Source organism: Erpetoichthys calabaricus, chromosome 14 (genome assembly GCF_900747795.2).
Source record: "Erpetoichthys calabaricus chromosome 14, fErpCal1.3, whole genome shotgun sequence".
Classification (NCBI taxonomy): Eukaryota; Metazoa; Chordata; class Cladistia; order Polypteriformes; family Polypteridae; genus Erpetoichthys; species Erpetoichthys calabaricus.
Genome location: NC_041407.2, coordinates 98,697,504 through 98,713,422, shown reverse-complemented (window position 1 = coordinate 98,713,422; position 15,919 = coordinate 98,697,504). Strand labels below are relative to the sequence as shown.

Below are 15,919 nucleotides of genomic sequence, written 5' to 3'. Positions count from 1 at the left end.
GGGGAATTGTGTAGCAAGCAATGGGCTTTTCTCAAGAATTTATTTTAGATTTTTCATAAAGATTTGTTTTTACACCATGGATTTCAAAAGCCTTATTTTTTTCTCAGGCATGTGTTATTTTAAACTTTTATTTTTAGTGTATTATTTTGATTGCTTACGAGTCCCCATTTCAAAGCCCTACAACAGTTTTCTGTAACATGAAAGCAATTCCAGCCTGCTATAATGATAAGCAGCATTTTCCAGACATCCAAACATTGTGTAACACGAACAGAATCCAAGAATTCAAAGCTTTTTTAAAAGCATTTATCAAGTGCCTCTTTAAAGTGTGTGCAAAGTGGACAGTGCGAGTGTTTTGAACATTTTTTTTTTTTTTTGGCCCCCTTAATCCACGACCCTGGTGCAGTCAACATGAAGAACCAGAATGAGCCTGTCTGCAGAAAGGCGCTCACAAGGCAGGGCAGGCAGGAAATGTGTGGCCCCAGTGTACATTGACAATGCTGCTGCTACTACTTTACAAACTCGATTTTGTTCAATTCGGCCACTCCACACGTGGCGGGAGCTAAAGCGAGCTCACGTAAACAAATCGTAAATTGCAAACGAATCCCTGAAGGGCAACGCCTAGTAGGCCCAGAGTCATATAGAATAAAGCTTCGACGTCGACTCCACCACCACCTTCATTTTGTGATGGCGAGGAACAACACAACTGATTGGAAGCCACCATGGCAAACTTTTTTCATCAATTTAAAAAAAAACAAATCATAAAATCACCCTAACAGTTTATTTTGAACTTTTACGAATTCATAAATACAACATTTATAAACGTTGTACTAGTTATAAATTTACATCTAAAAAAAAAAAAAAACGAAGCAGTCCCCTCGTTCGATTGTGTTGATCTTAGCTTAGCAAGTACAATTCAAATTAGACGAAACGCTTTCCACGTTTGTTTAAAGCAATCAACGGCCACAACTCAACCGCATGGACCAAAAATGAAGTTTCTAATTTATTTCTTTCTAATGCGAATTAACAAGACAATGAAAACGTCCAAGCAGGAAATCTCTTGATGACAAAAACACGTTTTCACTGAAGAAAAAGTAAAACCCAATACGAGTCTTTCAAATGCAGAGTTGCAATCCAGCTCTTTAAACATGTTGGTGTCTACAGCCCACTACCCTTTGCATGTGCCTGTGTACTCCACACACACACACACACACACACAAAATGTGCTAGTTAGGAACATTTGAAAGAATGACCTTCTGTTACTGATTACTCAATGCCTTACAAAAATCCAGGTGCCTTACTCCCTTACACGTGCACGTGTAAATGTATGTATATAAACTTTTTATTTATAATCTCGTACTGCTCGTATATATAACGAACGTCTATGGTATTCGCCAAACGTTTGTGTCAACTTGTAGGATATTGAGATAACTTGCTGAGTTTGAACCTTTTCAAAATTATACGTCGCTACTGCACGTGTATGTATGTATATTGTGTAAGGGAGTTACTTGGGAGTGTATGTGCAACACATAACTTGTTGGGTATGAACTTTTCCAAAATGCTTTATAAATTAACAATATATAATGGGAGGTGTGTGTGCGTATTTGGTATTTGCCTGATAATATGAGTGAATTTACAATATATGCAAATATTATTTGGCTGTGAAATTTTAAAAAATTTTCATTGTAAATTCATACTATATATAATATGTGTAAGGTATTTTGTCTATATATATATATATATATATATATATATATATATATATATATATATATACACACACACATATATATACTGTATATACACATGCATATATATATATATATAGTACATTATATATATGTGTGTATGTATATGTATGAATTAACTGTATGTACACATATATGACTGTTTATGCATCTTTTAAAAAATGTTACATGATAAATTCACACTATACAAATATATACATACATACATACATACATACATACATACACACACACATATATATATATATATATATATATATATATATATATATATATATATATATATATATAAAAATAAATAAAATGTGTGTTTGTTTATAGCTTGTATGAATTTACTCAATACACACACATCTAATTGGTTATAGTTAAGAATCAGGTCCATTAATATTTACTTGGATATAAATATAAAGCATCAACACATATCCTATTAACTATAAGGCTTTTTATTCAATATTATTCAATACAATAGGCCATTCAAATTTCCTTACATGTGTACATACATTTAAAGCATCTATGCACATCTTATTAACTGAGTTTTTTTTTTAATGTTTCATTATAAATTCATACAGTATAATGAACCACTGATATTTGCTTACATGTGTATATACATTTAAAGCATGTACACAAAACTTGTTAACTCTTAGGCTTTTAAAAAGTGATCCATTACAAAGTCATACTATACAAATATAGCATAATGAAAAATTAGGATTTTTCTTACATGTATATATAAATTTAAAGCATGTACACATATCTTATTAACTATGGGGCTTTTCAAAAATGATCCATTATAAATTCAAGCTATGTATATATTTGTATATATACATAATGTGTGGTTGGTATTTGCTCACAAGTACATATGAATTGATAGGATATACCCTTATCTTTTTGGCTATGAACCTTTTCAAAAATTATTCTTTATAAAAGCTTACTATATGTATATATGAATTATTTGTTTACATGTACTTGTGCATTTATAATACACACATCTTTTTTACTAGGAAAAATAATCTTAAAAGAATTTCCAGTTACTCCTATAGGTTGAATGTGTATTTCTTTTGTTAAGGCATGTATATCCAATATATTCAGATAACTACTTGGTTATGAACCTTTTCAAAAATTTTCCTTGATAAGTGCATACTATTTGTATATATTATGTATGTGTGTGTTTTTCTTACAAATACATGTGGACTTATAATACAGTAAAACTGTTTATTTGCCATAAAGCTTTTCCAAATAAACCTAAGGAATTTCCTGCTATATGTGTATGTATAGTGTGTATTACTTGTAATAATACATGAATATCCAATATATTCAGATAATTTATTGCTTGTGAACCTTTTCAAAAATTCCCCTTGATAAATGCACACCTTGTAATGTGTTTGTGGTAGTTATTTGCTTGCATGTATGAGTGAAACTGCAATATGTGGAGAAAACTTGTTGGCTATGAAGCTTTTCAGAGTGATCCTTTAGAACTTAAGGTTAACGTATATGTGTGTGTGTCTCTATGTGTATGTGTGTGAGTTATTCAGTTGAATGAAAACATGCACTGACTGTACGTTCACATGACTAGTTGGTTATAAATCTTTTTCGTATTTGACCCTCTGTTATTGAGCACACTCTACGTGGTTTGTAAAAAAAAAAAAAAAAAAAAAAAAGGGGGGGGATAATAAAGCAGGCTAATGAACCCCTTTAAAATTTAAATATGTCTACAAGTTTACCCTTTAAATCAATTTTCCAGTCAAACTACACATTTACAATATACTCTGTGAACGCTGGCAGCTAAAGTTCAAATGAATGATCAAAACAAATATTCATTGATAACTTGAAAACAAGCTGTACATGACACGCACTTTGGAACTTTCAGAAAACAAGACGAGCACACAGCAGCAAATCTCCACCTTCAGCCTCCTTCTCCTCAGTCCCATGCAGCATGTGGTGTCCCAGCAATAATTTCTCCCAACAGTGTGAGTTTCATTCACTTCCATTGAAAAGAGAGACACGAAGTAACTTCCTTGCACAAAACCCTCCAGCCACTCTATAAACTTTTAGAAACAAGCAAGCCTATATCGACCCACCACTGACCCTGGCCCTTCCAACGACCGCCACATTGCTCACTAGTCCCAATGCAATTTTCTTTTTTTCCTTTTCTATTTTTCTTTCAAGTCGCCATGCAAATAAGCATTCAGAAATCTTATTCAACATTCGACGATTCAATAATAAATTCATATATATTATATTAAAAAATACCTTTGCTTTTTAGGGACTGAGTGCTCCACCTCAATGCGTTTACCGTGCAGCTCCACTTTTCCTAAAAACAAAATTAAGCCGTGTTTTGATTCCTTGTAATTTGTATCGATCATCTTAACTCGTTTTACATTAGAGTTCACAACATACAAAGAAAATAAAAACAAGAACAAAACGTTTTACAGAGTAATTTGACAAACAAGTCCATTCTATAGAAGTTTATTCAAACCACCACATACATTCTCACAAAACATCAGAACAAATTTGAAGCCATCTTTAATGAACGTGTAAAACATTATTTTGTAATATGTTACCCTGTTGTTTTCGTTCATTTAAAATGCCAAAAAAAAAGAAAAAGTTTCCTGCCCATTGAAAACCATTAAATGCCTCTCTGCAGAAAACCATCAAATCGATAATTTCTTTTTTTTTTCTCCAACATGAAGCTCGGAGTTAACTTTCTTAGTAAACAAATTAAATTATGAAGTGGCCACGGCGATTAATATTTCAAAGCTTATTTGACTTTATTATCATATCAATTAGTGTAACGATGATAATAAATGAGGTTGTGTGCCTGATGTTTACGGTGCGGTGACCTGCTTGGACTGATCCTGCACCCGGGCGTTAGGAAAAGAGTTTTATCACTAGCAGCATGGCGATCTTCGCGCTTCTATACAACACATCACATGCTACGTGAAACGTGCAAAATACAGCCGAAATGTAAAGCGCATTTTCGATCCACATTTACCCAAAACAGCGCTCAATTTGCGCTCAAGGTGCTGGGCACCTCCTTCTTGAAAGTAGAGGACACCCCAAGAGCCCTGCTCGCCGCCCTTGGACCCGCTCAACGGGTATTTTTGTTCCGATGTAATTGAATTCTAATCTATAATGGCCCATTATTTGGTAAAGGGGGGAGGGGAGGGTGGAGCTGGAGGAGACTCGACCGTATAGCTCTGAATGTATAGAAAGCCAAAGCAGCAAGGGCGACGCCACTCTGGATGGGCGGCTTGGGGGGCCAAAAGCTTTTAGGAACTCGGTCCATTCCACCTCTCGTGGCTGCTCCGTGCATCCTCCGTTCCGAAATCGGCTTCACTTATTTTATGTGATTTAATGTTATTATTTTTTTAAAGAAACTAGAGTACGCCCCGTCAAAGTTGTTCTAATGTATAAAACAACAGCTTACTGACAGTACACTCCCATACATCCGCCTATGGCAGTTCGAGTGCTACATGTTTGACATTCATTCTACTTTCTAAAAAAAAAGCAAGACAACACGTCTTTTCTCTTATGATTTGTAAACAGCGTTCCAAAATGAACTCGGCATAAAGTAATTAGAGGATGGCTACTATATTGATTATTCCCATCAGCCACCCCCACCCCCAACACACACAACACATATGCAAAGGAAGATCCATGCATTAAACAGCTTACCAGAAAATGACTCGATGGCTTTCCATTGCCCATTGGTCATCTGGACAATCGACAAACGCATAGCCAGTCTTTACCAAAAAACTGTCCGGTGAATGGAATCTTGCAGTCCTGAAAGACTTTCTCTAAGTCCTCTGGTGTCACGTTTTCACTCAAATTTCCAATGTATAGCTTGTTCATGTTGGATAGTAAGATCGTCACCCCCCCCAGAAAAACCGAAACGGTTTAGAGGTGTTGAAGCAAATCTTCTGACTCAGTCCAACAAACAGGTATTGCAAATAACAAATCAGAAAAAAATGCAAGTGTCACAAAGCCGACAACTCAAACGAAAAGTTAAGCGGAACTGAAAATGTTCGAATCAATTGAATGGAAGGCGAAGAGTGGACGCTTCTGAGAAACTGAGCCACTGGGAAAAAAAATAGTAAGACCTCCCTCTTGGAAAATTATTAAATGAAGAGTTTCGTCTCGGATCAAACTGAAGCCGGGGTAGTATGGCGGGATCAGAAAAAAAAAATGTTCCCTTCGCGTTGCCCCAAACCTCGTACAGTCGTACCCAACGCTGTCACAGGACCTTCTTGCAGCCGCTGGCACCGCCTCTAAATAAAATCGACCTGAAAAAAAATTGAGTCAATTTTTTTGTTTGCAAAAAGGAAACCACGTGGTGTGAGAGAAACTGGAGGGCCGTCCCCTTTCACGAGCAGAAGAAGTGGGTGTCGATGAGAGTCTCTCACTGCTGATTGTAATGTGCAATGTGTGCTTAAGTGTGTGAGTGCGCGCGCCCGCTTCGCGCATGCCCGTCAGTGTGTGACTTAATCCACTCATATATAAACCAGAGCCGAGGTTTGTGTAGCAACCGTGTGGCCATCTGTTGGCTTCAAATGCAACGTTTTGGACTGAGAGGGAAGATGGGGGCTGGTGATGGGTTTGCAAGGAATGCGTTTGTGTTTTGGCGGGGGTGGGGTGAAAGGTTCTAATCAATACTCCCTGGGCGGCAGGAAAGGAGCCTTTGAATGACCAAAAAAAAAAAATCTGACGCGCATGCCCCAGTCTAGCGATCTGCGCTCATATCTGAATGATTTATTTATATATTTGAAAGAATGCAATAGGAGGGGATGCATTGAGGATATTTATCATTAAGCACGTGTTTCCATGTATGTACTGTATATCAACGGGAGTTACACGAGATTCTAATGGTATGCTGTGGATAGATTTTTAAAAAAGAGATCGATCTCGTGTAACTCCCCATCGCATGTGGGTGCATGTGCCTGGCAACGCGCTGGCGGAGCGGTATTCCTACCATCGCTGACTATTTGAACGACGGTTCGATTCCTAGAATGGAGGACTTTTTTGAAAAGTTTTCATGCTTTTTCGGAATTTCAGTGGCTTACGCAGAAATGTGTGGTTGGGTGTGGGAGTTGGCGGGTTATGTAATTGCAGATGTTCCGCCCTGTCCTGCCTGGTATGTAAAGCGGTCTGGATAGGTCCCATCTCCAGACTAAAAAAAAAAAGAATGGATAACTGGTGGCCCGTGTCATCTTTCTTTCTTTCTTTCCTTCTTTCTTTCCTTTATTGGATGTTTCCTTATCATGTAGGTGTACATGCAGGCACAGTGGTGACTGATGATGTTATGGGAATGCTTGTGGAAACACACTCTATCTTCAATACCCCTACATATTTGAGCGTGGGTGTCAGCTGTGGGGTACATAACCACCTTTTCAGAGTTTATTTACATAATTCCAGCTGTTACGTTTTTGCACATTTTTAAATCCTGTGCCTGCATGCAAGTGAGACATGGCAGTGGAATTACACTACGCAAGGTTTCATTTTTCCAAGAACAGGACAAATAAGAATTTTAAGGAGTGCATTGTGGTGCCCTAAAGGCACTATATCGTGCAATTTGATATGTGCTTGGACCCCGGGTGCTGGTTATTCTTAAAGAGGCAACCAACATTCCACAATGAAACTCTTTTTCTATGGTTATAGGTATAGGTTTATATCATGTATTAGAACATTAATGAAACATTTAAGTAGTGATTTGGAAGCATATTTGTTAATAAAAAAGAATAAACAGCAGAAGAGATGTCCAACGATAAGGAATACTCAAAGGATGGAGACAGAACTGTGTGAACAGGTCAGAGGTCAAACTGGCAGCACTAGCATGAATCTCGGTCCTTGTGCCAGGTGTCTGAAAATACTGAGAGAGGGTATGATAGGATAATATCCCCAAAAAAACAAATAAGCAAAATTATATTTGAGAGCATGGATTGAAATGATAATAACAATAATAATAATAACTTATCATACATTTACATGCAACTCAAGGTGCTTTCTACAGATTAATCAACAAAAACAAAGATACGCCACATTTACTTGGATTATTATCATTAATTAATACTATTTTCATTTCTAATAAATGTAAGTATACTAAATACAAAATCAACCAGTTACTAAAGAGCCAAACAAACCTTCACTCTTATCAGAAAAACGTTTTCTAATTAAATTATTTATATATTTATACATTACAGTTCACAACAGATCAGCCAGATCTAATTAAATATCTAAAGTAATGTATATAGTAGTATCTATTCTGCCTAGGCAATCCATTTAGTAGAAACAGTTTGATGTTGTTAACGTTAATGTAAAGATACAAAACCAAATAAAACAGTCCATAGCGGTTTTCGTTGATTTAGGATGTCGATGAACTTCTTGATTCCTGAATGTGAATGTTTGACCAGCTGAAATGGAGGAGAGGAAAATAAAAAACTCCAATGATGGCCATAGGAGAAAAATAAACCTCTGGAGGGCTACGGTCCCAACACAGAAACGAGCAAATCAGATAGTAGGTCTGATGGTAATCAGTTTCTTCATCATGAATGACCGAGGCCAGCTGGTCGCCCACCCTCCACTGGCCACAGTTGATACACTCATCAATAAAGGTTTCCTCCAGTACTCCAGGTGACTACAGAACAGAGCGCTTTGAGCAGGTGTGGGTGGCACATAGCGCCACCACACATGATGGGAAACAAAAAAACAAAAAAAAGCAATGGACAAGTGCTGAGTACTTATTGACACATCAAAGAGCTAAACGTATAATTCTGATCACTATATTATGATACAATTACTGGAAAGCCAGATTACAAAAGAGGGTTTATAGAAGTTTATTGAAATGTTCCACAGATTTAGCCTACATTTTATAATACATTTTATTTACTATATGTAGCACCTCTCCCATGCTCAAAGCACTTTACAGAAATTCAGAATGAACCAGAGGGAATATGCAGCTTTGGATACAAAATGAAATCCACACAAAATACTAAATACAGATATATACAGGAAACACAAAACTTTGAGTTCGAATAAGGGACAGTAAACCAGAAAAAATAAAAACAACAAGAAAACCCTAAACAAAAAACATAGCTTTAGATACAAAATGAAATCCACACAAAATACTAAATACAGATATATACAGGAAACGCAAAACTTTGAGTTAAAATAAGGGACAGTAAACCAGAATAAAAACACAAATAAATAAATAAATAAAAAACAAAAAGAAAGCCCTAAATAATAATATATTTTGTGATACAAATATAAATTAGTCTAAGCACCTGGACAATAAACCAGAATAAAAATACAATAAATAAATAAAAAACAATAAGAAAACCCTAAACAAAAAACATAACTTTGGATACAAAATGAAAACAAAAAATGAAATTAACTTTGGATACAAAATGAAAACATAACTTTGGATACAAAATTAAATCCACACAATACACTAAATACAGATATATACAGGAAACACAAAACTTTGAGTTAAAATAATGGACAGTAAACCTAAATAAAATTTCAAAAAATAAAAAACAACAAAAAAACCCAAAACAAAAATATAATTTGTGATACAAATATAAATTCTTCTAAGCACCTCGACACATACAACCTGGGTGGACAGCAGCACTTCCCTACACACTCAATGTGCCTGGTGCTCAGATGGAAGGTCTCCTTGTGTTATGTTTCTGCACAGGTCCTCTGGCTGTTATGAACCTGATATGTTGAGGGGTTTAGCACTGGCTATATGCCCCACCAGAGCTGGGCTTGATGAGACAGAACACTTTCTGGACAGAGTGCCAGTCCGTAGCCGGGAATATTAACACATTCATCATTGGGATGAATCCAATCCGCCTACCATGCACTTTGTAGATATGGTAGGAACCCTGAGCAGTTGGAAGAAAACCCTACAGAGACAAAGAGAGAACCTGCAAACTCCACAGAGACAGCAACCAGCTTCCACTGTTGAATAAATAACAAAAAAATGAAATCTGTTATGTGTTGTTTGTCACCCATGGCTTCCTTTACAGGACTTGGTGATTTCCTGATGATTATTAGTAATGTCCTGATGGTTCTTGTGCTGTATTCAATGACAATAAAGTTGACTCTAATCAGACATGTAAAACCAGAGAACTCAAAGGAGACCTTCATGCTTCTTCACTTGACTTATTCCTCCTCTACATGAATCAGCAGGATACGGTTTTCCTCAGATCGGGAAATGTTTTTTTTCCCAGTTTTCCAGTGTAGAATGGTTGTGTCCTTCTTCTTCTTGCCCCACACTCTTGTGGCATATTCATGGGTTGTGTGGTTTCTCATAGATCCATCACATTACAAAAAAACAAACAACATTTCATTCTGGGAAGCGTCCTTTGCATGTGAAATTGGCTCTTTTGCTTTGAAAGGGATTCTAATATATGGGGAAAAAACCCAGAAATCTTTATTGTCTAGTAGATTGCCTAGCAGAATGCTAACACATCTAGAAAACCTTCACTCGGTCTGTTTTCTCGTATGCAGTAAGAGTCCTTCTAAAATTTGGAACCCATTGGGATTTCACAAATCTGTTATCATCTGTTCATGGCTATTTATGAAACCTGTTACGGATAAAAGGATCTTTCTGGAAACTTCATGTGAATGGTTCTTTTGGGAATACAAAATGGTTCCCCTATTGAATCTCCATGAAGAATTACTTTGTCATCTTATTTAAGATTGTACGGTACAAAAGTTGAAGTTGGCTGGGTTGTTGACCTCCATACCTGATCCATGACAAACTAAAATTATTTGCCCTGCTTGGTCACTGTTGGCATCACCATTGCACTTAGTTTATCATTGTCCATCTCTCACTCTGAAAGAGTTTACTGTTCCTTTTATCAAATGTCATTTTTTTAGGGTGGTGGACCATTTTCATCATTGATCATTGCAGTGTTCCACATGAAACCTCTAGCAGAGTTTCTGTTCCTGATAGTTCTGTGTCAGCACATCCAGCACCCACTTTTAGGCCAAGTTCAAAGCCCCTTAAACTGTTAGTCTTGCCCACATTCTACTGCTTTATGGGTTCATGATCTGTGGGTCTCAGCACGTTGTCTCCGTTGAGATGCCAGTTAACCGTTAAGGGACAATGAACATAAGACTAGACCCCCGATGTGAGTTGTTCTGTAAAGGTGACACAGGCTGAATCAGACTAAGGCTGGCGGATTTGGAACAGTACTTTAGTTAGCATGCAAGTAAACCTAAGGATGAGACATACTGAAAGTTAGGGGTCCCCAGCTCCAGTCCTGGAGGGTCCCAGTGGCAGCAGGTTTTCATTCTAACCCTTTTCTTAATTAGTGGCCAGTTCTTGCTGCTAATTAACTCCTTTTTCATTCATTTTAATTGACTTGTTTTTTAAGATTTGTTCCCCTGAATTTCTTCATTTCTTTCCTTAAACGGCACCCAAAATGAAATGAAATGTGAAGTGAGTGAGCCAACAGAAGACCAACTAAGTCAGGGCCTCAAACTCCAACCAATTTCACTCCAACCAGTTGCTTAATTAGGTGCAGAGTCTTGTTGTTAATTAAACTCATTCTTTAATTCCATAAATTGTCGCTGCTCTCATTGTGCAATAGCAGACATTTCCGAAATTGTTGATTTTCTCTTTTCTAAGAGCTCTGGCAAAATGTTTTGTGGACCTGAGCAGATCAACATTCCTGAGACCTTCACCTTTCTTTATTTTCAGATATTGTGTGATGGATGCAGTTTGCTGGATCTTTTTATATCTCATTATTGTTTGGAAACAGAAAAATTAAGGGGTCTGAGTCTTCAAGAGCAAGTCAATGAAAATGAATTCAAAAGAAGTTAATTAGCAGCAAAAAACAGGTCACTAATTAAGAAAAGGGTTAGAATGAAAACCTGCAGCCACTGCAGCCCTCTGGGACTGGAGTAGGGGACCACTGATAAGTGATGAAAAGTATGTATGTCTATCCATCCATCCATTATCCAACCGGCTATATCCAAATATGGGGGTCTGCTGGAGCCAATCGCAGCCAACATAGGACACAAGACAGGAAACAAACCCCAGGCAGGGAGCCAGCCCACTGCAGGGTGCACACACACACACACACCTACACACCAAGCACACACTAGGGACATTGTAGGATTGCCAATGCACCTAACCTGCATTCTTTGGACTGTGGGAGGAAACCCATGCAGACACGGGGAGAACATGCAAACTCCACGCAGGGAGGACCCAGGAAGCGAACCCGGGTCTCCTAACTGCGAGACAGCAGTGCTAACATTGCTCCACCGTGCCGCCCTATGCATGTCTAATTACACAAATAAGAACAAATACACAATTATGTTTGGTATTGAATATTGTCGATTAAAAACACAAACATATTTACAAATACATAGTATCACAGGGCCTGGTTGGGGCAGTGGTGAAATCTATTGCATTATTTACAGAAGGAGAGATGCACTGTAAGACGCTCTAGTGAGGAGACCCTTGGCCTTGGGAAACATTGCAATATGAACCCCTATTATACAGTGTCCCAAAATAGAAGAAATAATCTTTTAGTTCTTCTTGCCATTATCTGAACGACACAAGAGTGACCCTAATCTCCTCTCATTCTCTCTCTCGCTCCTCATTTATTATTATTATACATTCACAGTAAGCATACACCTGTCTAGGACGGGTTGAAATCTAAGAGTCAACGTGACCTCAGCATTAATGTTTGCAGTGCACCATTTTTTGGAATGCATTTTGGAATTCTTATATTAATTCACACTTTTGTTTTTTAGTTGACTAGATTACTGTAATGCACTCCTAACCTACCTACCTAAGAAGACATCAATCAGTTGCAATTAGTGCAGAATGCAGAAGTCAGAATCTTAACTAGAAAAAGAAAATCTGAACACATAACACCAGTTTTAGCATCGTTACATTGGCTACTTGTGCCATTTTGAATTGACTTTAAAATACTAAGTGCCTGTCCCCTTACACTCCAAATCGTAACCTTAGATCCTCAAATGAGTGTCTCCTTAGAATTCCAAGAGCAAAACTTAAAAGAAGTGGTGAGGCGGCCTTCTGCTGTTATACACCTAAAATCTGGAATAGCCTGCCAGTAGGAATTCGCCAGGCTAATACAGTGGAGCACTTTAAAAAAACTGCTAAAAAACACATTATTTTAACATGGCTTTCTTATAGCTTCACTTTAATTTAATCCTGATACTCTGTATATTCAATTCATTATAATAACTGTTCATGGTGGCTCTAAAATCCGTACTAACCCCTACTCTCTCTTCTATTTCTTTTTCCGGTTTCTTTGTGGTGGCAATCTACTCAAAGCACCATGATGTTCCAACATTGATGGATTAAAAGCCAGAAGTCTGCATGACCATTATCATCAAGTCCTTCCGTGAGAACCCTAAATACAAAGAGGACTGTTTCATTTATGTTAGGTAGAATGCCCAGAGGGGACTGGGCGGTCCTGTGGCCTGGAACCCCTGCAGATTTTATCTTTTTCTCCAGCCGTTTAGAGTTTTTTTTTTTTTTCTGTCCCCCCTGGCCATTGGACCTTACTCTTATTCTATGTTAATTAATATTGTCTTATTTTAATTTCTTACTTTGTCTTTTATTTTTCTTTTCTTCATTATGTAAAGCACTTTGAGCTACATTTTTTGTATGAAAATGTGCTATATAAATAAATGTTGTTGTTGTTTATAATTCCAAAAGCCAAGCTTAAAAGTGGTGAGGTGGCCTTTTGCTGTTATGCACCTAAAATCTGAAATTTTGAAAGGCTAATACGGTGGAACATTTTAAAAGTCTGCTAAAGACCCATTATTTGCATATGGGTATCACCAGACTCACCAGACCTTGTCACTGGACTCATCTTTAGGGACTTGCATCATGATATTGTTTTTCATAGCTACATTTTAGTTGTACCCCTAATAGACTATATGGGAATAGAATTACCATATTCTTCAGGGGTTTGCAATCTTTACTAATCTCTACTTTCCTCTGCTGTCTTTTCTTCGATCTGTGCCACCACCACCTGATAAAGGCAGCGTGGAGTCACCTGTGATGATGGAATGAAGGTGGGAGTCCCAGCTGTCTATCAGACCAACTTCATCAAAAGCTCCCATATGAAGCCTGAAAACAAAGAGGAATGAATTGGGAACATTTATGTTAGGTAAAATGCCCTGTGGGAACTGGGAAGTCTTTAGGCCTTATCACCAGACTCATCTTTAGGGACTTGCATCATGATATTGTATATAAGTACACTGCTCTTCTACTTGATATGTATCTACTTATTAAGATTTTTTTTCTTTGGTACTTATTCTTTTAAAATGATTGCCTAGTCTTATTTGTTTTTCTTTTTTTGTAACTTTCTTTTTGACATCTTCTAAAGCACTTTGCGCTTCATTGTTTGTGTGAAAATGTGCTAGAGAAATACATGTTGTTGTTCTTGTTGAAGTAATAACATGCATTGCATTTGTTATTCCAACAGATGGCACATCACCAACATTTATAGTAACGAAATGCATTACTTCAAATGTTTGTGATGCGCCATCTGTTGGAATGACAGAAACATAGCAACCGGATGGATGCACTGATACACAGAGACATGGACACCCGTTCTTTAATTAAGGTGGATATACATAAATACATATTTGATACATGGGTTACCCATTTCGTCTGGAATAACAATATGCATCCGATCCCTTTCACTTGTCCTCTTCAAATAGAGCCGCCCGTTTTTGCCGCTACCTCTCAGTATTGCTCATCAAACTAATTTGTTTTATCCTCAAAGCATTTTTCTGGGAAAAATGTGGTGCTGGTTGCTACAGTACCTGCCTCACTTAGTGACTCTAGCCCAATTGTCTTGGAGTTTTGGTTTCCCAACACGTGTGTCAATTTATGATTATTTTTACTAATCCATTGCCAACCACATGAAGTTATCACTCTTAGAATTATAGCTATGCACCTCATTCACGTGGCCTGTGCAGGTGCAAGAAATTTGCCACCACATTGCTTTTGCATAATGTTGATGTATTTTCTTATTTTTAGTTCCTTATTTGGTACTTTATTATATTATTTTACATTTTGTTTGACCCTTCTTCTACATGCTTTGAATGAATGAATTTCTCCTTGGGATTAATACAGTATCTATCTATCTATCTTTCATTTTTTCTTCCTCAGCCTAGCAACTGGACAGACACATGTGTAATTGCACCCCGGCTGTCACTAACACCTTTCATCCTTTGTTCCCAAATCCAACAAAAACAGGCTGGAGGTCTGCTGACATCACTTCACCCCATCTTCTGGAGGTCTCAAAAGACCATAAGAAATTTGACAAACGAGAGGAGACCATTCAGTTCCATCAAGCATGTGTGTTTAGCAAATAGCTAAGCTGCCCCAATATCTCATTCAGATCCTTCTTAAAGATTGTCAGGGCTTCATCTCCATGTCCCAGTAGTTTGCTCCAGAGTCCCACAACTCTTTGCATGAAGAAATGCTTCGTGGCTTCAGTTTTGAATTCACTTCCCCTTAATTTCAAATGATATCCTCGAGAATGGACTTCACCCTTAAGCATCAGCCTCTTACACATCGGACCTGCTTAAATCCATGACTCACTGGGAGTAGGCAGACATAACCGATATGCATCTGCATAAGATGTTTCATCCTGGGAGTACACTGGAACTGCTCCTTTGTTTTATTATGTTATGGAGGAACATCCACCATTCAACGGGATGCATCTAGTGGTGAACCAACTCTTCTGTTGTCTCCCTTGCCTCTCTTACTATACTTTACCATAAAATGTATGTACAAATACTATTTTTTCATTGGCTATAGGGCCCCCAGCTCGGTTCCTGTGACCCCCATGGCACCCAGCCGCCCGTGACAATATATATACTGTATATATTTATATATTGTTGCAGGTGGCTGGGGGGGCCTGGAGGACCGGAAGAGGGCTTACACCCTCCTCAGACCACGTGGGGTTGACTGCCCTGGTTCCTTTGGGGGCCACGGGTACAGAGCTGTGAAACTCAACCCTGTAGGGGCCCGTGGTCACTGCCAGGGGCCGCCCCAATACCTTGGGAGCCCTGGACCTCAGCACTTCCACCACACCCGGAGGTGCTGGGGGAAAGAAGAGCAGGGACACCCGGAGTGCTTCTGGGGATGCAGCCGGCACTTCCGCTACACTGGG

General features: G+C 37.9%; 1 protein-coding gene across 1 annotated transcript in view; it reads right to left on the bottom strand.

Moving 5' to 3' along the window:
* igf2bp1 (insulin-like growth factor 2 mRNA binding protein 1) overlaps positions 1-6,765 on the bottom strand; it is a 162,684-nt gene extending 155,919 nt beyond the window's left edge. Inside the window, 4 exon segments of the mRNA XM_028819218.2 lie at positions 3,993-4,053; positions 5,418-5,439; positions 5,441-5,497; positions 5,499-6,765. Coding sequence (XP_028675051.1) covers positions 3,993-4,053; positions 5,418-5,439; positions 5,441-5,497; positions 5,499-5,594 — 236 coding nt within the window. The 5' untranslated portion in view covers positions 5,595-6,765.
* Between the last annotated feature and the right edge of the window lie 9,154 nt (positions 6,766-15,919).